General features: G+C 43.8%; 1 protein-coding gene across 2 annotated transcripts in view; it reads right to left on the bottom strand.

The window, feature by feature from the left end:
* Positions 1-22,632, bottom strand: part of Jumu (Forkhead box protein N4 jumeau) — a 29,187-nt gene extending 6,555 nt beyond the window's left edge. Inside the window, exons 1-3 of one of the 2 annotated variants that reach the window (XM_076796321.1) lie at positions 21,662-22,632; positions 984-1,287; positions 130-822 (exon numbers count right to left, since the gene is read on the bottom strand). In XM_076796321.1, coding sequence (XP_076652436.1) covers positions 130-822; positions 984-1,279 — 989 coding nt within the window. In that variant the 5' untranslated portion in view covers positions 1,280-1,287; positions 21,662-22,632. The remainder of the gene's footprint in view (positions 1-129; positions 823-983; positions 1,288-21,661) is intronic. The other variant, XM_076796322.1, reaches the window with a different exon arrangement.
* Positions 22,633-23,130: the final 498 nt, after the last annotated feature.

Genomic DNA, 23,130 nt, shown 5'->3' with positions numbered 1-23,130 from the left:
AAATAAACAGGGGATGAAGTACTACCCGAGAATCTTTTGTGCACTATTTCCCAGTGAGGGATACGATTGCCGACGCAATAGACAATGTTCAAATGACTCTTCAGGATGTGTAGACCACTGTCAACTTACCACATGAAGTTATAAATCTCCGAAACCGGCAGAGACCCAGTCTGACTGTTCTTGAGCGCCATGGCGATCAGACAGGAGTAAGAGTAGGCTGGTTTAGGGTACGGCTTGTCATCGTAATCGGACAAATCGAACTCCTTCTCCCTCTTCATAGCAGCGACAGTAGCGGTCCCGGGACCAACGTGTAAATTATTATTGTATATCTGTTTCCGCACGTACTGCTGCGCCTGGCTAGGACTCTGCAGCACCTTGAAGTTCTGCATCCTGATGCTGGACACTCCGTTCATCTTTGGTGCGGCCTGTGTCCTCGCAAACTGAGGAGTGACGGTCTTCACGGTGGATATAGAAACAGTTTTCGACTTGGTGGGCGTCAACGGCTTCGAGATCTCTTGCTCGTCTTCGGAGTCCTCTTCGGTCTCCGTGATGTCGTTCTCGTACTGTTCCGTCTCGGTGTCGTTCTCTATGTCGTTCTCCTGATCGTTGTCGTTCTCGTTCTCCGTGCAGCTACCAGCCTCGTTGTCCACCTCCTCTTCAACGTCGATCTTCTCTTCCTTGATGTCCCGCTTCGGTGAGAAGGAGAAATGCCTCCTGGCGTTGTTCGGAGTTGGAGTCCTCACCGCCATGTGCGGCATCACCGAGTTAGGGTTCACCATTATGGAGGCTGCGTCCCCGCCGCTGAGGTCCAGATTGAAATTACTGGAAGGGGACGGGCAAGTTGAACATTAATTTTTTATTTAATTTGCGGTTAGTTGGATTTAGTTGGGCCCGCGATAGATTCTAGCTCAGGCCAAAGTTAGCTGCCGGGTCTACAATTGTTGCCCGATTTTCCGGCGATTGTTAAATCTAAAGATAAGCACCTGTTGGAACTGTTGCTGTTGCCATTCAGCAAACTGGTGGATCCAAGCCACCCGCTGAGATCGTTCTGGCAACCAATGGGATCGTCGTCCATCTCCAGGGTAGCCATGTCCGTGAAATTGAAGCCCAGGTCTGGATGGCCGCCGATGACACCCTCGATCTCGCATTTAATGTCCACGTCCAGCATCTCCTGGAGCGAGAGACTATCAGTGCCAAGGTAGTAGTCCATTGTGAGCCAAGGGTCCCTCGTCGGCCCCTGATCCAGCCCAGTGCTATGTCTGCTCTCCGTATCCAACATTCACCTGACTGAAATCAGAGGTTCAACCATCAGAGACATTCCGAATAAAATTCTGTCCGAGCACAGTTCCCCTTATACACGTGCCACAAAAATTACATCTTCATATACAAGGTGTCTCCGAAATCATGCTGGACAAGTGAAAATGCTTACACTGCAAGCCATGTAAAATTGTAGAAGGTTCTCAACAATATTTTCATTCGACTCTGGCGAAAAAATTGCTCCTGCCCTCTTGCTAGCACGAACAAACAACCAAATTGTTTACCGCACAAGTTACAATTCTTATACGGAGCTATTTAAAATAATAATTCTCCACGTTATTTTTATTCGTGTTCAGGAATGAAATAATTTTTGGTGCGCATACGTCGACATGAATTTCGTCACGATAGGCTGGTCCCCGTGAATTTCGATGATTTTATTCGTCCGTACGAGATGATCCTTACGATCTCCCGTGGCAAGGCCAATAGATTCTCGACCGTGTCCGTACGCGTGACCTCGTGAGCGAGCCCGCTCGCGCCCATGTATACGCGCGCCCGTGTAGGTGTACACGGAGCGGTGCACGAACGTGCAACGAGGGTCTTGAACCCACAACCGGCTTGTGGGTGTGACTGACTCATAGTACTATAGTCGATTTACTATAGGAGCGCGTGGACTCGTAGTATTTCCTCCCTTCCGTCCCCCCGTACCCCCTCCGACGCTTGTACCCCCCACCAACGTTCGCTTAACTATTCCACTCGTTCCCTTCCACCCCGTTCATCATTCCCCCTCTCTCTAGCTGTTCTTCTCGCCTCCCACTATCTCCATAGCGTCCCCCTATCTCTCTCCAACCATCGCGAACCCCCCACTCCCTCTCGCGTACCCGGTCCGTGTCGTCTCTGTTCCTCTCGTTCGAGCGCATAACCTCGCGCAAGAAAAGGCAGCACCGTTCTCTCTCTTTCTCTCTCTCTCTGTCGCGCTCTTTGATCCACCATCTACCTCCGACCGCCATCTTCCCGTCCCTTTCCCGCGCGTTTTTATAACCGAACCCCCTTTTTCCACGTCTGTTTCTTCGAACGTTTGATGTCCTGCCCCGGCTCCTCGCGCTCGATGATTCCGACCGGTTAATGACTGCTCCTTCTGGCCGCGCTAGCTTTTGTTCCCTAACCTCCCGAGGATGTTTATTTTGGACTCTGGGACTTTGGAGGACGCGTCCTCCACCCATGATCTTCCTACCCCCTCCGCTCTCGAGGCTAGAAATTTTCTACAAATTTTCGGACAGATTCTAACGACAACGAGAACAGTTCAATGTATTTTTTTTTCGCCGGAGAGCATAACCCCTCTGTTCGTTCAACCCTCTAATGGCACCCTAGGGTGTCCCGTGACCCCATCGAAAATTTTCTGCGCACCCTCTCTCGTTTGCATCTGTACCAGTGAAAATAAAGTTTCTCCGAGTTCTAGCCAACATTTCGATTCGGTACGGGCAAGTGTCCGAGTAAATTTGTGGGGAGTTTTTCTACTGATCAAGGGGTAAAATTGTGATCGTTTCCCCCCTGCCCGGTGATCGTGGACCACGTACCATCGAAGGACCTGTATCGTTAAAGCCCTCGAATGCTTCCCCCCCGACTCGCATCTTATTAACGATCCGGGGTATTATCAATTCCTTTTTTCTCTACGAGCAACCATCTTCTTTCCTACGTCTCCCCGCCCCCTCCGAGGCATTCTATACGTGTTTGTCCTTCGTGATTCTTCGTTCCCTCGTTCTCCATCGGTATCCTTTCGCCCGTGGTTCTCTATCCTCTCTCCTATCCCCCGTGCGCCTCGATATTTTATTTCTCCGTCACGAGGAGAATCCCTCGCTCGCCCCGCCCCTTGCCCCGTTCCTCAAAGCCCGCCCCCTCCATCCCCCCACCCCCGCAGCCCCCATAGAGGCTCGCTAGGCTCACCCGCGTGTTTCTGTCTTTGGTGGTTTGACGACTCGGTGGAACGGGGAACGACGGGGAACGGGGAGGGAACATGGACCGAGGCGGCCCGTGGCCTACCGAGAGCGCAGAAGACTCGGGCCTCGCGTGCACACGTTGCAATGAATGCACTACAATGTGCCATTACTGTCCACTGTTGCCGGCCGAGAAGGGAAAACGCCGATTAATTATTCCTTTCCTCCCATTAACTCACGGGATTCCTCCGCCCCACGGAAAATGTACTACGGAACACGATTGGTTACGCGTAACTCAAAACAGGAAAATAGTACCCGAGAATTTCAATAAGCTGACAACGAAATAACAAATATTTTGATTGCCTCCTTTGTGGCTAATGAAAATATTTCTCTGGCAGTGACGTACGGCAACAGGAACGGTTTCCGAAGCGTGACGTCGATGCTTAGATTAAACATGGCGGACACAGACCACCACCTCACGATTTTAAATAAACATTACGCTCTGTTTTCCAAGGATTTTCACAAACTGACCCGACAGACAGGTACAGAAAAATGGCACAAATCATTTGACCTGGGTCACAATGAATATATTCGTGTAGAATAACGAATAAACTTCAACCGAATAAACTAGACACTGGTGGAACTATTTTGGCGCCATGTTGATCGTACCAGATCGGGTACGTCGGAACCGAAATGACGAGACAGGAGCGAACGGAGCAGGAAAACGGATCAGGGTAATAAAGAACTGACCCTGCTTCACACCGGCCCTGTGGAGCAACCTTTACGATCGCGAGTCATTCGAGTTTGCATGGCGGAACGATATTTTTAGGCGTGATGGATCCTCGCGGCTCCTCGCGGCGATCGTCGAGTTATTCGATCGCACTTTTCGACGCCCACGCTCTTTTTCCGGTCGGTTACTTTTGCAAACAAAGCCTCTCCTCTTCGAGCCGGTCTGCAAGGGTCGGCGAAAGATAAAGAGAGAGAGATGGGGAGAAAAAAGAGCGAGGCAATTAAGTTTTAGCATTTAATAAGGAGCGCGCGGCGGTGGAAAGACCAGACGCAAGAACGTCGTGTAAATGCTGCCGTTGCCAGTAATGGACAGGGCACGTTTACACGGAGTACTCCGTGGAATCCGCGGTCAGATGCAATCGCGTATGCATCGCTCGGTGCATCCACCACACGATGCATCGCGCGGTCTCTCGAGCTTTTCGAGCACCGGTTAACAAACTTTTCCAAGGTTTCTTTTTTGCGACGATTACGGGCGCAGCGCCGTGCCCGCTTTCCATCGCTGCGCGAGCTAACTATTCCACGTACTCTCAAATGCCAGCGTCCCACGCACTAGATCAACTATAACGGAAACACCACTTACTATATTAATATGAAAATGTACCGCTACTATACTTTCTGATGTCCGCGGCATCGCTGTTCTGGTCTTATTGGGATATTTACAGTTATATCCAAATATATTGAACAACACTCAATTGTATTTTACAACTAATATTTTATTTCGGGTCATACTGTGAATTATAATGGGAGGACCGGCTCGAAAATTTTCGGGTAACTATATACAAACATGTTTGACTATACTCAACTATATTTTACAGCTGTACTAGCATCATGTTACGGGTCATACTGTGAATTATAATGGGAGGACCGGTTCGAAAATTTTCGGGTAACTATGTACAACTATATTTGACTATACTCTACTATATTTTGCAACTGTACTAGCATCGTGTTTCGGGTCACACTGTGAATTATAATGGCAGGACAGGTTCGAAAATTTTCGGGTAACTATATACAAATATATTTGACTATACTCAACTATATTTTACAAGGATACTAGCATCGTGTGTTTGCGTGAAATGTAAACAACTATAATATACAACAGCACAACTAGTCAACATATTTCGACGACACTGAAGTTCCAGGTGTGCTCGGAAGATATTATGGTTGCAGCTGCGAAGCGTTGTGAAAGTGCGCTAACATCATTCGTTAAAAAGTAACAAGGCTGTTACGACACGTTTTCCTATGTACAACTATACTCTCCGCGAACCACGGTTAATGGGACCAATGATCTTGAATCGCTGGTCGAAAGTCGCCGCATGAATCGCAACCCGCTGCAACCGAGTGCAATTTTCACGGACTGATAATTGCAATGGATACACGCCGCGATCGAAGCGTAACGACCGTCTCCAATTACCTCGTTCACGTCGTGAAAAGTCTACTACTATACTTTACGCGGCGATTCCCACGATAATGAATATAATATCAAGCTCGGCCGATCAGCGACACATTTAACTTTTTTTTTTTATATACGACCGGTGCGCTGTTGCTCGTGGCAACCAGGGAACCACAGTTTTCAAAACAAAACAAAATACAAAATAAACTATACCGTAACCAAGATCGGTCAACCTGGGGAAATGAATGAAACGGTTTTCTATTTTTTTAGGGCCCAGACGAACGTATAGTTGCTATCAAATGAAGCTGTAAGAAATTGACTATACTATACAGAAAATTAGTGAACTGATCAAATGAACGCAGGGACCTAAATGCCGATGTTAAAAAAATTGTGGAGTATCGAGGCACGTGTATGGTTGCTCCCAAAAAATACTATACTACAAAAAGCTAATTATACTACAGAGAAAAATTGTAAATCCATGAAATTAATGACTGCAGGGATTCAAATACCAAAACTTGAAAAATTGTGGAGTATCGAGGCAGTTGTATGGTCACTCCCAAAAACTACTATACTATAAAAAGCTAATTATAGTACACAGAAAAATTGTAAACCCATGAAATTAATGACTGGATGGATTCAAATACCAAAATTTGAAAAATTGTCGAGTATCGACGCAGACGTATAGTCGCTCAAAAAAAAAACTACTATACAGACAAATCTCATTGATTCGCATAAGCAGAGCACTGAATGGCCACCGTACGATTGGCCGGCATCTGCATCGAATTCCTGTTTAACAGAACGGAGTTCTCGCATCTGGCGTTTCTAATAATGGCGCCCGAAAAAATCCTGCGCCTCCAGAGATAAATTACGCTCTGAATGGAAATTCTTGCTTCGTGGCAAAGGAGAAAAAACGAGAAGAGAGAGAGAGAGAGAGAGAGAGAGAGAGAGAGAGAGAGAGAGAGAGAGAGAGAGAGAGAGAGAGAGCGCGTGAAAAAAAAAGCTGAAAGAGCAGAAGGAAGCTCTCGTCGGTGGAGGCAGGAAGGAAAAACAGGCCAGACGTTTGATGCAACCAGACGTCGGGGGTCGTGGGCGCGGCAGACGAGTGTGCATCAAGCGTTTTAGAGGCGACCGCGACGCCAGACTCGAAAACAGACGAAAATAAAGCGGCCAAGGACCCAAGGTTGTTATTCGCCGAGGTCTCGCGGGTGAAAGACCGATTAGCCAGTGAAACGGGACGGGCAAATACGCATGATCTCTTCATATTGTCGCGACGCTGCACCAGTAACATTAGCAACCGCTCCCGATCATCCACGACCTCCCATTCCCCGGCAAAAGTAATCCAAAATTTTTTTCAGCGAGTGATGATGCATTCAGGATCCCCTAGAAAATTTCTTCTTGTAATCGTAGGTAGATACAATGCAATAACGGTTGTTCTGATCATCCACGGCCTCCCATTCTTCGGTAAAAGTAACTCAAAATTTTTTTGAGAGAGTGAAGATGCATTCAGGGTCCCCTAGAAAATGTCTTGTTATAGTCGCAGATAGATACAATGCAATAATGGTTGTTCTGATCATCCACGATCTCCCATTCTCCGGCAAAAGTAACTCAAAATTTTGTTGAGAGAGTGAAGATGCATTCAGAGTCCCCTAGAAAATGTCTTGTTATAGTCGCAGATAGATACAATGCAATAATGGTTGTTCTGATCATCCACGATCTCCCATTTCGGAGAAAAAATATCTCAAAAATTTTTTGGATGGATTGTGGAACTTCCAAAAAATGTACCGTTACAATTTTTGATAAGGACGCAGTGGGGGTAATAGGAAGTAATTCTGATAATCCACAGTGACTCGTTCTGAGGAAAAAGTGACTCAGAAATTTTTGAAAAATTAGCAATAATTTAAAGAATTAAAAAATATTATTTCTACGGTGCAACTGCGTGCGTCATTGCTGTATAGAGAGTAAAGGGCGACGTGTGACTGGTTATGTACTGGTTTCTATAGTAGTTGTATTTTAATGAGGCGGCAAAATCTGAAAAGAACTGGGTCAGCCTTCAAACCACAATAAACTGTGCCAAACTAGGGGCGAGATTAAGTTCACAGAAAAGTAAAACTGCTAGCCTATTCAAATCTATAATACTATTTTTTTTCTAGAATATACCTTAGAAATGTATATTAGAGAATCCATAAAAATTTGACAAACGTTTTAGATGGGTTTTCTCAGTGATTAATTAACAGTGTTTAAGGGGATAAAATGTTTTCACGACTGAGAAATTACGATCTGTAAAAGGGTCGAAATGTTCATGGGGATCGGCGAGTTTCTCGCGACGGCCCTGACCGTTCCTCAATGTCTTCGCGCGAAAACTTGACCGAGGGACACGACGAGCAGACCTTGAAAAAGAATGTCCGCCTGTGCCCGTAATAATATCGCAGAGTATCGAATGGTCGTTCCACTCGGCCGTTTTCTCCGAGAACGGCTCTCGCCGACCGGTGGTCCTGCCACCCAAAAAACACAAACTCAAAATCCACGCCAATCCCCACAAAACAAACCTAGACGCCCTGTCCCACGTGACCGAGTCACCGAAAGCGCGGGAAAACGCTCTATACTCAGCCAAACTCAAATTCTGCCTCACCCTAATCCCATCAACTCATCAAAAAAATTTCCAAAAATTTCTGCGACCATCTGCTGCAGCAAATTTGCATGTGCTCAAAATGGAAAAGTAAGTGGCCCCAAATTTGCTCTTGAAAGAATGAGAATTTTGATTTTATTCCATCTTAAGATGGCCTGGTGATTTTTTGAGCCACCCTATGTAAGTTGTATTTTAGAATTTTTAATTCTCATGAGGGGATATAAAATTTTCTTTAGAAAGTTGGTAGTTGATTTTTTTCGGATGATCGCTGCAGGTGGCCATTAGCAGGGAAAGACAGACCCCGAAAATTGTATCTGGTTCATGCAACAGGATAATCTTTCTCGTTGGTTGGCTCTTCAAGCTCGAGTTCCAAGAAGGGTCCTCGAGCGACAGACGATCCTTAGACCCCGAAGCTATTCAACCTGAAATCCTTCGCAGGTCATAAAAGGTCCCCCCCCCCTCTCACCAAGAGGCTACCTTCTCTATTCCATCCTAGTCGAGACCATCCCCAAAGATTTTTGATCCAGGTTTAACTTATCTAACCCGATCTTCATGACTTCTGACGAACCTGCTCCGCCCTCCTATCCAAATCATTATTTCGGCTACACCCTACGGCAGAAATCATTTTTCACCTGCCTGCAACACGACCAAGACGTCCGCATAACCTCCTGAACGTTCACATAACCTTTACTTTTATTCCTCAACCTTTACTGAGCTGCTTCAGTATCGAATGGCGCACAAAGAAATGCGATTCAAAGTTGCACAGACTTTAGTGACGTCACTTTTTATACTTTAATCATTTTTTTATTCGACTGTTACTAGCATATTCCTGACACTTTTCCGATTAAAATGATACCCCGCACGATGCAGTTTCGTTCATGTTTACTCGTTTAAATCACGGTACAGTCGAACCTTCGTTGTTCGAATCGAGTAGTTCGGATAGTAGAGGTTTCACTAAATCGTGGATTACACGGGCAAATATACACAGAATTGTCTCGTGTTTGGACTCATTTTAAACAGAAAAATCCGACGAATGTTGTTGGCAATGGTAGTATAACAAAAGAATCAAACACAGAAAGATTATGGCGACAAATCAGTATCGTCTCACCGTTACATTCAATCTCGTGCCCTGTTAGACTTTTTTGGAAATGAAGTTCGAATGTTTCCAGCAGAAAGTTTGAATATTATACGAATGTTGCTGTGTGTATGGCAGAATGAAAGGATTAAGGGAGAAAAGAACGCAGACAGAAAGGTGTGCAGGATGATGGAAAGCATTTCTTCCTGTTTCGGCGTTGGCACACGTTTTATCAGTTCCCGATCGTCTCGCGGACGTTTCGTCAGGTGTTCACGAGGCTCACAGCTGCGCCCAACGAGCGCTCTCTCATGAACACATACAGACACAGTTACGAAAGCCACGGTGAAAGGGAAATCTCGTCGATTGTTGTAACAATACCGGGAGTTATCGTGCTCGATTTCAGCGCGGCGTACGCGCCTCCTAACGTCGTTAAAACCACGCCGGGCTCCTCTCTTTAACCCTTTAACCGCGATACACGATCACGCCCCGCTTAGGCTACACTCTTCAATTCTACATTTTAATAATCACCGGACAATACTTGCGCATTTTTCACCCTCTGTCTGTAAGAAATTCAATTTTAAACACGCATCATTCCAACTTTAAATAGACACTATTAACTTTGAGAATCTTTCTTTTTCAATTTCAAATACACATTATTAACTTTGAGAATGTAGACTTTTCTGAATATGGCAATTCTTTTCGAAAGCTTCGCGAATTTTTACGAGTATATTTAAATAATTGCAGCTTCGTGAGAAATGATCGCACCGCAATGAACCTGGCCACGTTTTGTAGCTTGAAAAATCTACTTTTGCACCCCGTTGTTTCTATTGTTGTAAGATTTTTGTACGGGATGTGAGAGGTGGAGATCCGAAGGCGTGTTTCGTTGACGAAAATATTTGTTTGGTGCCGTTTGAATGTGTTTGTCCACGGGGACGGAACAATCGGAGGATACGGTTGGAAAACGATTGTTTATGAAAACGCAGGGAACGGACGAGGCCGGGGCGACCGCGGTTGCGTTCGCGTGCGCGCTTAAAACGCAGGGTTTCTTTGTGATCGCAGCCGGAGAACCGGTTCTGCTGAATCGCGCTGAGAACACGGCTTATGAAGTGAATCGAACGTGAATCGTGTTCGTCTAATAAATGGACTTTTGTGTTGGCCGTCCACCGATAACGACGATCTACGAGAGAGGGCCCCGTGGGCCCGTTCACGGACACCGGTTGATACGATTACCGATGCGTCCCGGGCCCGTTCGGTTACGAAAACACGCTGACCGGATACGAAACACACGCGTAATTTATCGTGGCCATTTTCGCCGCTGCCGACTTCCCTCGCTCCTTAGCAAACGAATTATTCGACGCTCTCACTTCCTCTATACGAGAGCCTGCCAACTTTCGATTCAAAACAAAATGATCCTCGCAAGCTTAGCCGAACCGTTAGTGGACATTTATAAATAGACTGCGGATCTGTATGAAAAATAAAAAATATTTCTCTCTTCTTTTAATTATTTTATCGAGCTAAAACCAATACGCTGATGCCCTTAAATCTTTTTAATACGTCCACTGCTTTAACCCTTAACGGTCCGGAAGTGGTTCAAGTTTAAACTGTGGACTCAACATTTTTACATCAAGTATAGAAAGGAAAATATTTATATTATAAATTTAAATATTTATATTATTACACGCCATATACGCGGCATTGGTTCCAGTAGATAAAAGCGCCATGCCGCTTATATGGCGGCATTCGTCCGTTAAGGGTTAATATGTCCACTGCTTTAAATGGTACTTATCCATTTTTGTCATAAATGCATAAAACCCGCAGTCTATTTATAACACTAAACCTACCACCGCCGCCAGCTGAAATGACCGTTCCAGATTTTTTATTTCACAATTACTGTAAAAATGCTTTCATGGGAAATCATTAAATAAGTGACCAAAGAAGGTGCATATTCAAATTGCTCCAACTTCGTGGAAAAAAATCGCACGGCAATGTACCTTGATAGAAATTGAAGGGCCGAGTCTCTACCTTCGACTCCCTCAAGTGGTTTTTCCCGGAAAAAATTTTACGAAAGGTGAGCGGGGAAAATAAAAATGGTACTTTTTATCATTCACAGCGTCTGAGAAATTTTTGTCCTACCGGAAACTTCCATGTGCTTGGGGCTAAAAAGAGGACAAAAGCACGGAACAAAAATCCCATAAAGTTGCCACGCGACCCGATAATCGACTGCCAAAAAGCCCCCTAAATTTGCTCCGCGTGCGAAAACTTCGCCGCGTTATTATCCCCGCGTAACTTCTCGGCAGCCAGCTGCCAGGATCAGACGATTTCATTGTGAGGAGGGTCCGTGCCCGTCCCTGCACCCTTTTCTCCGATGGATAATGGAAATTCGACCTTCAACTCGCAACTTCCCAGTTCGAAAAACCTTTTCTGAAATTACTTTGTCATAAAAACTAAAACAACCGATCGCCAAACACGATTGCTGCACACCTCTATGGCAATAATCAAATCGAATTTTCTAAATGGTAAGGATTTTGTACCATTTTTATTACAATATACATCTGAATACAGGATTTTTGTAGGCAACCAATTACTGTGCCTATACTGACTAAATTTATTTTTGAAACATACTGAATATTTAAAAAACCAGTTAACTCTTTGCACTCGAAGCTATTTTAACTCCAAAACGAAACATTTCTTCCGACCTAGAATATTTCCCTTCTGAATATTTTTTTTTTCATGTTATATATACGAAAATGGTGCAATTTACTTGTACAATACCGAAGTGTTTAGTAATTTATTAAATACAAACACATTTAATAATGTAAAGAATATTTTGAATAATGCAATACAGCAATTTTTAGAGTGCTAAGGGTTAATAATGTTATACTTTTTAACACTAGGTTTACGGAGCACTAAAAGTGACTATTTTGCATTAAATATAAAAATAGCAAGAACGTGCTACCCACATTCTTTGCAATATTTTTAAATATACACCCTGAGAAATAAATTTGCTAAATAATTTCTCATGTATGCATCCTTAGAAACTTAATAATTCTAAATTAAAGATATCAGAACCCATAAACCTAGTGTTAATACCTAGCTTAAAAATAAGTATTATTAATATAGGCACAGTAATCGGTACCCCCACAGTGATCGGGTCCCTCATCCTAGTCTTAAATGGAACAATGGAAGAAATCTGGGACCCTAAATGCATTTGAAACGACCAACCGAGGACACCCAGTGGTTTCTACAGTCTCTAAATGTCTTTGGATTTCGAGGATATACCTGGAAGGCGGGTTTAGCCAGCGGGGCTCCAAGAAAGTGAAAATTTTCCATCCGGAACGAATATATTCGTCCGGGGTCGGGTTTTTACCTCGGCCCCAGGTACAGGTGTAAACCCGGCTGTCCCTCTCCTCAGAAAACTGCCATTACAGTCAGGTAAGAAGCGCTCCGCCGGCGGAAGTCTTTCTCGACAGGTAGCTACGAAATTTTAACGACCGGTCAATTGCTCCGGGCCCGATACTTCCTGCCAATTTATGCCCGTTTACCCTAAAACCCTCCGCCTCGTGGCATTCTGCGTTCCGGAACGTGAAGACCAGCCACAAAATTTTGCTTCTCGAAATTATTGTAAATGCCCCACACAAAAGGAAACTAAACAATTACATTCTGAAACGAAAGAAAATCCTCGATCCTTAAACTCCAATAAATTCGTGTTACAATTAGCTCACGACTGCACCTTTGTGCAAACAATTTTGACAATTTTAAACTGTGCTCATTTTAAAGTGCAAAGTCTTTTAAAGCCCTCTGATCGTTTTACCAAGTACGTAAATATGGTAACTTTTCAAAAATTTCCCCGGGGCATGCAAAATTTTTTCCAGGAACGAAACCACCATGGAATCGAAGATTGGAACCTCGCCTTTCGAACCAGTCCAAAAATTTGGCTCCACGATTTTTCGTTACCATTTTATGGCGCGTTAAATGACCAGCGTGCCGCCAGCGTTGGAACAAGGCTCGATATCCAGGTGCATTTTTGAACTGCTATAACTTGGTGAAAAAAAAATCGTACGACAAGGTACCTTGGCTCGTTTTAAAGTGCGAGGTCTCTACTTTTCGATCCCTGCAAGTGGTTTGTTCAAAAAATGTTTTCCTCCGAGGAAAACGCGATTAAGTGACCGTCGGCGAGTCCCAAGTGTTAAACACATCTGGGAGGGGATTAAGAATTCTCTGTTCGCGGAGTAGGTAGCGTTACGGTCACGGGCCTGTGATCGTTCCAGGAGACTTCACCGAAGGTTTCGGTGCAGCGAGGGACGTTGCAGCGTGTAAAACATGCATACGTCGAACTACGACGGTTTCACGGTCGCGAAAACACGAGGTGCATCGCCGCGACGCATCTTTTCCCATGGTGCCTTACCGGCCACACTTCCTCTAGAGGGATACACTTCCGCCGATAATGTTCGTTAACCTGGACTCGAGAGAGAAACAGAGCGAGCGAAAATACTCCTTCAGCTTGGGAGAGAGAGAGAGAGGGAGAGAGAGACCGTATTTTTTCCTTGACTGTTGTATGCAAATAGGTTTCTGTATCTCTTTGACTGGAACATAATCGGACAATGATGTGCCTGGTCTCATTTTGAAGCGCGAAATCCCTGCTTTCGACGACACCGTGCTGGTTTCTTTTCTTGCTTATTATTGCGGAGAGGCGTGGTCAAGAATCTGAAAATGGTACCACTTGAGAATTGTTTCAATTCAAACGTGTGCAGGGGATGGGAAAAATTTGTTTACGGGGCGAAATTAGTTGGGATCTGAAGATTGATGTTTCCTCTTTCCAACGAGTCGAAAAATTTTGACCTACGATTTTTCCTTGCCATTTTATCGCATATTTAACGAACATGTTCAGAGTAAAGCTGAATTGATCGTGAGTGGAAAAAGGTTGACCTTTGATTTGTTGTAACTGCCTGTAAAAAAATCGTACAGGAACGTAACCAGGCTTAATTTACAAGGTCAAACCTCCTCTTTCAATGCCTCTTAAAGTCTTCCTGGATGAAAATGGTTCCCAGTACGAAATGAGCAAGAATATGCAGAAGGTGGTATGCAAATCGGTTTACGCGTATCCACGTCGAGCCGTTCGATCGCGTTTCCCTCGGTTTTCCACGAATCCCCGCAATTACAACCACCCACCGGCGATGCTACGACAACGAGACTACCTCCCAGGCGAATCATAATTCCACTCTGCTGGCGACCTTTCAACCCGTCGTTATCCTAATTGATTGCTAGATGCTGCTGCTCTACAAGAAAAAAAAAACACTTGTTTCGTCCCCCAAGATACTCTGCAGTCTGTTTGTCAGACGGCTGAACGCATCAGGGAATTGTTCTCCGGTGAACCGTATCATCCATAAACAAATAAATCCCGTACTCCCTTAATCGTCAACTATCAAAATAAATAAATAAAAAATAAATAAATACCGTAGGACAGATAGGACGGTGGTTCCTAACTTGGGGTGCGAAAATCGTATCATCGATAAATAAATAAATGCCGTACTCACTTAATCGTCAACTATCAAAATAAATAAATACCCTAGGAGAGAGAGGTCGGCGGTTCTTAACTTGGGGTGCGAGAAAAGTTGATAAATTAATAATTAATAAACAACTTATCTTGCAATAGATGTCATTTTGTACATAAAGAGATAGAAGCAAATTTTTCAAGGGGGTGCGAGAACTTATTTTTAAATACTAGGGGGTGCCGATCATTGAAAAGGTTAAGAACCACTGGTATAGGGCCCCAATTACTGTGCCTATATTAATTGTACTTTAACATCTCTTTTTTAATATTCTTTATGCTTTAAAAATAAGTTTTCTTCATGAAAATCAGTTGATATTCATTATGAAATAATTTAAAAATAAGTATAATTTATATAGGCCCAGTAATTGGGTCCCTTACCCTAGCGACTAAGACTGAATAAAATTGAATAATTAAAAGAATAAACCCCATTACCGAGCAAGCATCAAAATGAAAAACATGCTAGCTGAACGTCCTGAAGCTCGTCCCCTAAATATTACAGTCTGTTCGAAAAACGTTCCCGGAGGGGTATTTCCGTCGACAGAAACAGAGACACGTTCTCGAAGCGAGCAGTTCGGTCCGAATTTGTTTGTAAACCGAAAAGGACGGTTCATTCGCGCGGGCACGGGCTCAGACGTTCCATTATTCCCGGGACAGACATTGGTTAAATAACGGCGGTATTATGCAAGTGAATCGGCCAGAGATTTCGTTGGGTGAACAAGCGGAGTCTGCACTCCGGATCTCGCGATGGACCAACCGTGTATAGCCGTGGCTCTCCTACCCCCCGAGCTTTTCGCCGAGTATCGATCTGATATCCCAGCCGGCAGTCGACCAATGTTTGCCGCGAGTGCTGCGAGTGTGCACGAGCCCTGTCGCCTCACCAACGAACCCACACAACATACGACGGCGAAACGGTGGGGGCACGACTCGCAGCTCACGGCTGCCGCAAGACCGTTTGAAAATTCAACCGTGTTGTTCTTCCTTCCTGATCCGCTTTATAAGCTCGCCTCCATCGCTCGACACTGCGATATTACCCGGCCGCCACTTCGCATTCGCTCTCCCAAACACCAACGCAACATTGTTGCAATTTTTCGAATTTTTTAACGATTTTTCTGGTCCCGAGGAATCGTGCAATTAGGTTCGGATGTTCTTGTTACTTTGTAATTGCTTTCGGAAATTTTTGGGAATTTTTCCAAGTGGTTCCGTACCCTGAATTGTTCTAGAAGGTGGCAACAATGTTTGAGGAACTGTATAGCTATAGATATTTTTTAAAAAATATAAAATATGAAGGACCCAGGTACCCAGCTTCAGAAATAATTATTAAAAAATTCCACGCAAATCTCGGAACAATATTGAATAGCACCGTGCATGTGTACGCTATAGCAGGGCACATTAGGTGCATATTTCATGCGATATCGTGTGTATAGGGACACAGAGTGACAAACGCAGAGCGAGAGAATCGAACGCGGGAACGTTGCATACACGTGGACGCGAGTCACTGGTAAATTGGCGCGAAAAAAATGTCTCCTCGCTCGATCACGCCTGAACCGTTGCCATAACCGAACGACCGATCGAAACGTTAATTACCGCGAATCGCCCCACTAATAGGATAGAAATAGAAAATAGGAAAAATATTCAGAGAAATTCAATGAATATTCATATTCATATTCCATTACTTTTAACTCGGTAAAATTGCGAAGAGTAATATTGAAAATTTTTCACAGAAATTCCCAGTCTAACAATAACAGAAAAATTAATTGGTGATAAGTAGACTATGACAAAAATTAGTGGGTATAATTTTAAGTAGCAAAAATATTAGAAAAATTTAAACAGACTATTATATTATTTTCAATCTGCTAAACATAATAAGAAAATAAATTCCTATTTCACTTCAGTTCGTTGCAATTCTTACGATGCAGATGGGTCGATCGATAAAAATTGTTTCGGGATTTTCCGCAAATATCGTAGCCGAAAAACAAGATGGCGACGGTGTGGAAAACAGTCGTAAGGTCGGAGAAAATGGGTTTTTCAAGGGGAAGGGGGGCTCGAAATGACACGAGTCCGCGGGATCGAATTTAACCGGTCTCTATTCGCGCCATTTTGCTTTCACCCGGGGAATCGAGTTCGCTTCTTGCAAAAATTTCGCGTGTTCCGACGCGCGGCACGCAATCCACGTTCGACAAAGCCGCGTTTCTCCGCACGGCCAAGAGTTCCGCGAGAGCCACAAGTTGTTGCGTGTCGCACACAGCGAAACAAGATCGATCCTCGATCTCAATTAGATTCGTACCCGATTAAGGACACGCGGCACCCTGCGCGAAAATTGAAACGCGAATGGCGGCCGGATAATTGCGAGCGAATCGTCCCGATTTGGCGGGAACCCAATGTAGACAATGGGGGCCCGCGGCAGGCCCGAGGGGCCCCAGGAAAATCATTTCGAATCTTCTCTGTCCTCTGGAAGACTTTTTAGACGTTTTAAAATTTTTGGGATACTCTAAACAATACCAAATTGATTCTATGATCAATAAATACATTTAAAATAGAAAGGAATAAACTGAGATATACGTTTACCAGATGGAGTATTTGATTAATAGACTGCGGACCTGTATGCAAAATAAAAATTTTCTACCTGAATTGCAACAGACTGGAGTGAAATAGAAATTTATTTTCTATATAATGTAACAGCATTTTAAAACTTTTCTGAAGTTTTTACCGCTTTAAAATACCCCTACCCATTGTTGTCATAATTGCATAGAATCCGCAGTCCATCGAATTTTGTAAATTTTAGCTGAACGGGATAAGGCGACGAATAAAATGTTAATTTGATTACAAGAGGGTAATGAGAAAGGAGGTTCGATTTCGCAACAATGTCAAACGGTCGTGTGTCGTTTGCGCAAGAAAATTTCAATCGTCGCTGACAGCGGAGACGGGTATGCTCTCGCGAGAGAGCGAACTATAACCGCCGCCATGAGAGCGTAATTTACGAACTTTTTTTACGGCCCTCTTTCCACATCTTCCAAAGCGACTTTCTAACTCGTCCGAGAGAGAGACACGCTTCTCCCCGCCGGGGCATTCGTTACGGAACAATTGTGCGAATTAAATGCTCGCCTCTCGAACGATTCCTTGATAAACGAAAAAAGAGGAGGAGCGAACGACCGAGCTAAGATTCTACTGGTTCAGCGTCCATTGTTGCCGCAAGAACGCTCCATTGTTCCGACACTTATTCACAGACGACGGGGAAAACTTTTCAAAAATGTGCGCACAATTTTTCAAAATCGTTGCAATCGCATTTTCTTGCTACTTCCGGGAAACAAAATGTTCTGTTGACAGGAACGGAGGCCGAATAAAATGTTCCTCCTCTAGTCGATTATTTTAATTCGAAGTAATAAAATTTTTAATAAAATACCCGGAGCACCTGTGCCTGTATTAATTATACTCATTTTTAAAGCATAGCGGATATTAACCCTTTGCACTCGCCGCTGTTTTCAATCTAAAACTAAATTTTTCTTCCGTCTTACAATATTTTAATTTTATTCATACGAAACTGATCCGATTTCTACATACAATATTGAAATGTTTAGTGATCTATTGAATACAAATTTTGTAATGTAACAAATATTTTGTAATATTTTTTGTAATTTCTTTGAAATAATGCCACAACAATTTCTAGTGGTGCTTCAGAGTCACCATTCGAGGGCAAAGGGTTAAAAGGAGAGATAGTCAACGTTAACTGATTTTAATGAAAAAGTTTATGGATTACCAGAAGCAAAATGTTGGGAAAAAAAATTAATATTACGAGAAACCGCGTTTCCCACGGCGAGACGGGGTATCCGCTTGAGAAACGAGAACGGGCAACCTCAAAATGTACAATTATTGTGTTTCCTGGAACCCCGACAATCACATCGCGAGAGAAAGAAAGAGAAAAAGAGAAAAAAATATACTACGAGCAGCACAAAAGGACCACTGGCCGAACACAGGATCGATTCACACCGAACAGCAATTTTTCTTTTCGCGAGAAAGAGAGTGCCAAGAAAAAAAAGATTTTACAAACGTCGGTGTCTTTCAAGTGACAAATACGTAATTATCCGTGAATGTATGTGGGGACGAGTCACTTTCGTCACAACGTGTCATTTTTGGGCCAATGTAAACGTAACTCGCTTCCGGTTCCATTTCGACAGTGAAACCCCTTAGAATGTCTAACAACGTTTTAAAATACTGTGTCTAGTGACCGTAATATACATAACAAAAACTTAAAAAATGTTAAGATGAGTTGCACAGAATTTGTGTTCGCACCGGAACAAAATTTGAAAAATGTACACCCGGTATACAATATTCAAAGGTGGTCGGCTTTGCTAGAAATTTGTTTAAAGAGAGCAGTAACGATGCAACAATGTAAACGACAAAATGTTCACCCGGTGTACAATATTTAAAGGTGGTGGGCTTTGCTATTAATTTTTTTAACCCATTTGCATCATTAGCGTATATATACGCTCAATTTATTTTGTCTTATAATGCTGAAATATAAAGTTCTTTTACTTGTAGCCATTTTTGTACCTAAATATAATTTTAAAAAACGTTTGGTGATAAATTTCCGTATTTCCCCCGGTGTGCAGTATTTGTTTAAATACTCAAAAAAATATGTACCCCCGGTGTGCAGTACTTGATTAACACTTTGAACGCCAAACTAGAAACCCGAAAAATTCCATAAAATCAAAGTAAGTTATTTAATGAAATAAAAATTGAAAAATATTAAATGTACGATACTGAGTAATCCTCCGAGTTTCTTGCATGTTACAGATCCTAATGAAGTTTAGTACAACGAATATATCAACGTAAAAATTCATTTAAAAACCTGCACAAATAATTCCGTCAGCCACGTATGGCTGACGTGGCGTTCAACGTGTTAAATACTGAAAAATTTCAGTGAAAAAATAGGTGAATTTCAAACGGCGAAATGACCGAAACAGGAAACACGAATATATTTTGGTAGGCAGTAAAATTTCTCCGGCTTTGATTTTGCCGGAGCCCGTAAAATATTTCCTGCGGTGGGCATATGGCGAGGGGTAGAGTTCCCAGAAAGTTCCCACGGTCAATAGCTTTCATGGCGGTGATGCTTGAAAGTGCTCGAGGGTCCCCATGGCTCCCCCACCCTAGCCGCTCGTTATTCGCAACATTTTCGAAAAACGTCCTTCTGGGAAGTGGCCGACAGGAAAACCGATAAATCTTCGCCGCGCAAGGTTTACGGTAATGGCCATCGTAGGTACACGAAAATCCCAACTCGAATCGATTCCTCGTGCCCGTCCTGAGAATCGATAGTACGGTTTCCGTAGATCCTAATCCCCGTTGAAAATGGGCTCCTTTAATTATCTCCTCCTCCTCCTCTTCCCTCCCCTAAACCCACCTCTCTGCGCTATCGATTACCTACAGCTATTTCGGCCCGGGTAATTTCAGACAAAATTCCACTGTAAAATGCAATAGGTCAATTGCTGCAATCCCATAAACCCATGTCCCGTTGGGCCCTTCGAATCCTGGACAATTCCGAAGGTTCTTCATGCTATAAAGTCCCTCCAATTCATTTTAAACGTTAGGCGGTCGTTACTGCGCTCTGCAAATCTTTCTGCAAAAATAAACATCTGCCGGTAAATATATAGAACTTCCCCGATTTTATTCTAAACATTTCGAAATTGTTACTGGACCGCGAGTCCTTCGACATTAACATTTGTTCGATAAATTTTAAATATTCCATAATCGTTATTGAACTCGGGTAAATTAATATTGCCTGCACAAGTTACCATTTATAATTTCCTACAAGGCGAAGAAAATTTATACCGGGCTCCTGTATTTTTATGCAACGTCTATGAATATGGTCCAAGTAAAATCGCCAGTTGAAATGAGCCCCAGGACTAATTAAAAATCAATAACAGGGAAATAGAATTTTATTTCAGTCGAATCTGCATCGTCAACTCTGCTATTACAAGGCGAACGGGAGGAGCAAGGAAAAATAAATAATTTTAATAAGTCGAAAAACACGTAACATTTTTCTAAAAATTCTCTGGAAATCACTGGATCGTTATGCGAAATAAAAATCATTTGTAAATATCGCGTTCGACCGTAAAATAAATGATAATCACTCGCATAAACCGGGACACCTTGTACAAGAATTTTAAAATCAAAAACAATTTCTCGACGGCTCCCCTCCCGCGGTAATTACAGAAACAGCTCATCAGACCCTGGTTGATTACCAGAAAACGCAGTGTCGTCTGCCGGAGGCGGTAAACCGTGCGACCGGAAATCGATAGCTATTTATTCGTACCTAACCCGGCCCAAAAACCGCCTCCCTATGCAACATTAAATAATCCACCTCCGAAAAGATCCTGAACAATCTAACGACACCATCCTAAAAAGCCGAATTCGCCGAAGAAAAAAAAAAGAACGCGGACGTCCCAGCAGAGCGCATTTCCCGCCGAAAGTCGTCGATGAATCACTCATTGAGTCCCCATCGGATCCGTCTGTTTATTTTCGCGTACACGGCTAGCATAATCGCGCTCGCTCTCTGGCGCGGCAAAACGCGAAACGCGAGCCGATAAATCCGCGCGTAGACCGGTAACGCGCAGGGCAGACGAGCGAGAAGGAGCAACTCTCTCGCGAACCCCAACGAAAAAGGATAAAAACCATAATCTGTCACAGAGAGAGAGAGAGAGAGACATACACGTACACGTACACGAGCGAGACAGAGAGTGAACGAGATAGAGTAAATAAACAAACCGACGTAAGCTGTGTATCGCCGTACGACGACCGGCGCCTGGGTCAAAATCGCGAAAAGAAGAAAAAGCGCATACACACACACACGCACGCAAGCAACGAGGCACACAGAGAGGAAAAAAAAGCATTCGTCCTCCCACTCTCTGTGTGTATCGGTGTGCACATTGTGACAGAGAGTTTCTGCAGGGGCCGGCGAATCGCTGAATGTTTTTTCTCGTCGGAAGACAGGCAAGGATTTTCGCGGACTCCGCGAAAACAAACCCGTGGGATTGTCGAGTAGACTTACCGTGTGTTCGACGATCCCCGGAGCACGTCGTCCTCGATGCGAAACACCACTCTCACACATATATTCACTAAGGGAGTCGCGCGGATTTTTGGCAGCGACCATGCATGAAACGGACACCGACACGGGGCCCCCTTTACGGAACTGAGGCAACGTTGACACGGCCTGGCTCGTGAACAAAGACCACGCACGATTTCAAATCCCTCCCCGCTGATTGGACGGTCTCGGTCACGTGGCTCGGCCGGGCGACGCGCGATTGGACAGCCGCGAGAACACTTCAAACGGATCCGCTAATGCACATGGCCGACCAAAGGGACGCTTTACTACCCGGTCTTTTTACAGAGATCGTAACGCGTCCGCACTGTTTCCGGCTCGATTACGATCGACCGTGGATCAATTGTTCGAAGAACGATCGGTAGAAGGTGCACCGGGCTCGGTCGTCCGTCCACGATTGACAGAAACCGGCCCGTGTTTTCTCCTAACCTTCCCCACTACCAAAATGGCCGAGCCCGAATTAACCGCGAGAAAATCGCAAGATACTCGATCGCTTCGATTTGTTTTGTCTTCGGAGTCCCGTTGAAAAATAGAGCAGATTTTTCTCGATGGATCGCGAGAAGAATTTGCTTTACATTTGACGCGGGGACTGCGGGATTAATTGTCGTAAAGGATTCCAGGCCTTGGACGAGTCCATTGTCGAATGGAGGGGAGTCGGCCATTCTCGTTTAAGAATGAACCACTACGATAATGGCGGGAATGCACACACGCGATTTCGACAGTTTGGCGCGAGAAAATGTACACAAGACGGTCTCACCTTCCACGCAATCTTTCCCAGAGGTGATCGATCGGAAATGCAATCAGGACGGCGATTTTTTGCAGTAATTCGCACGGAACCGTGGACTTTCGACACCACCGAGGTCAATAGACGTGTTCCGGTGGCTACTTCCTTTTTTATTTTTTTTTCGAATTATTATGTATTTGCTGAACTTTGAATAAAAATATATATATAGACCGCCGGGTATATTCCTGCGGTCTTTTAGCATAAAATATATATATATATATATATATGTATATGATTTAAAAAATTAACAATTACATGTTTAACATAGATCTTATAATAATCTCGCGATTAGGCATGGCACTTGAATCTGGTTTGCCAATTTCACTCAGATAAATCTTTTTAAATCTCTTTCGAAATCACCGAGTATTTCAAATGCTCCGGATACCTTTCTTTTCGGATTTGGTCCCATCGATGCTTCATTTCCTGTCTGTCATCTATGACCACGTTATTGCACGTTTTCCGTTTTATCTTTGAGACGACTGTTTCAAAAACTGCATACGTTTATAACGATTATAAACTATGAAGTTTGTACAACATTTCTTAAACTCTATCGGAAATATTCAGTCTGTGATGTTCACGTTCAACGACGTACTAATTCATTGCTTTCCTCGGCGATGCTTTCACTCTGCACCCC

This window comes from Halictus rubicundus, chromosome 11 (assembly GCF_050948215.1).
Source record: "Halictus rubicundus isolate RS-2024b chromosome 11, iyHalRubi1_principal, whole genome shotgun sequence".
NCBI lineage: Eukaryota > Metazoa > Arthropoda > Insecta > Hymenoptera > Halictidae > Halictus > Halictus rubicundus.
Note: the sequence above shows the minus strand (reverse complement) of the source record. Positions and strands in the feature narration are given on the sequence as shown.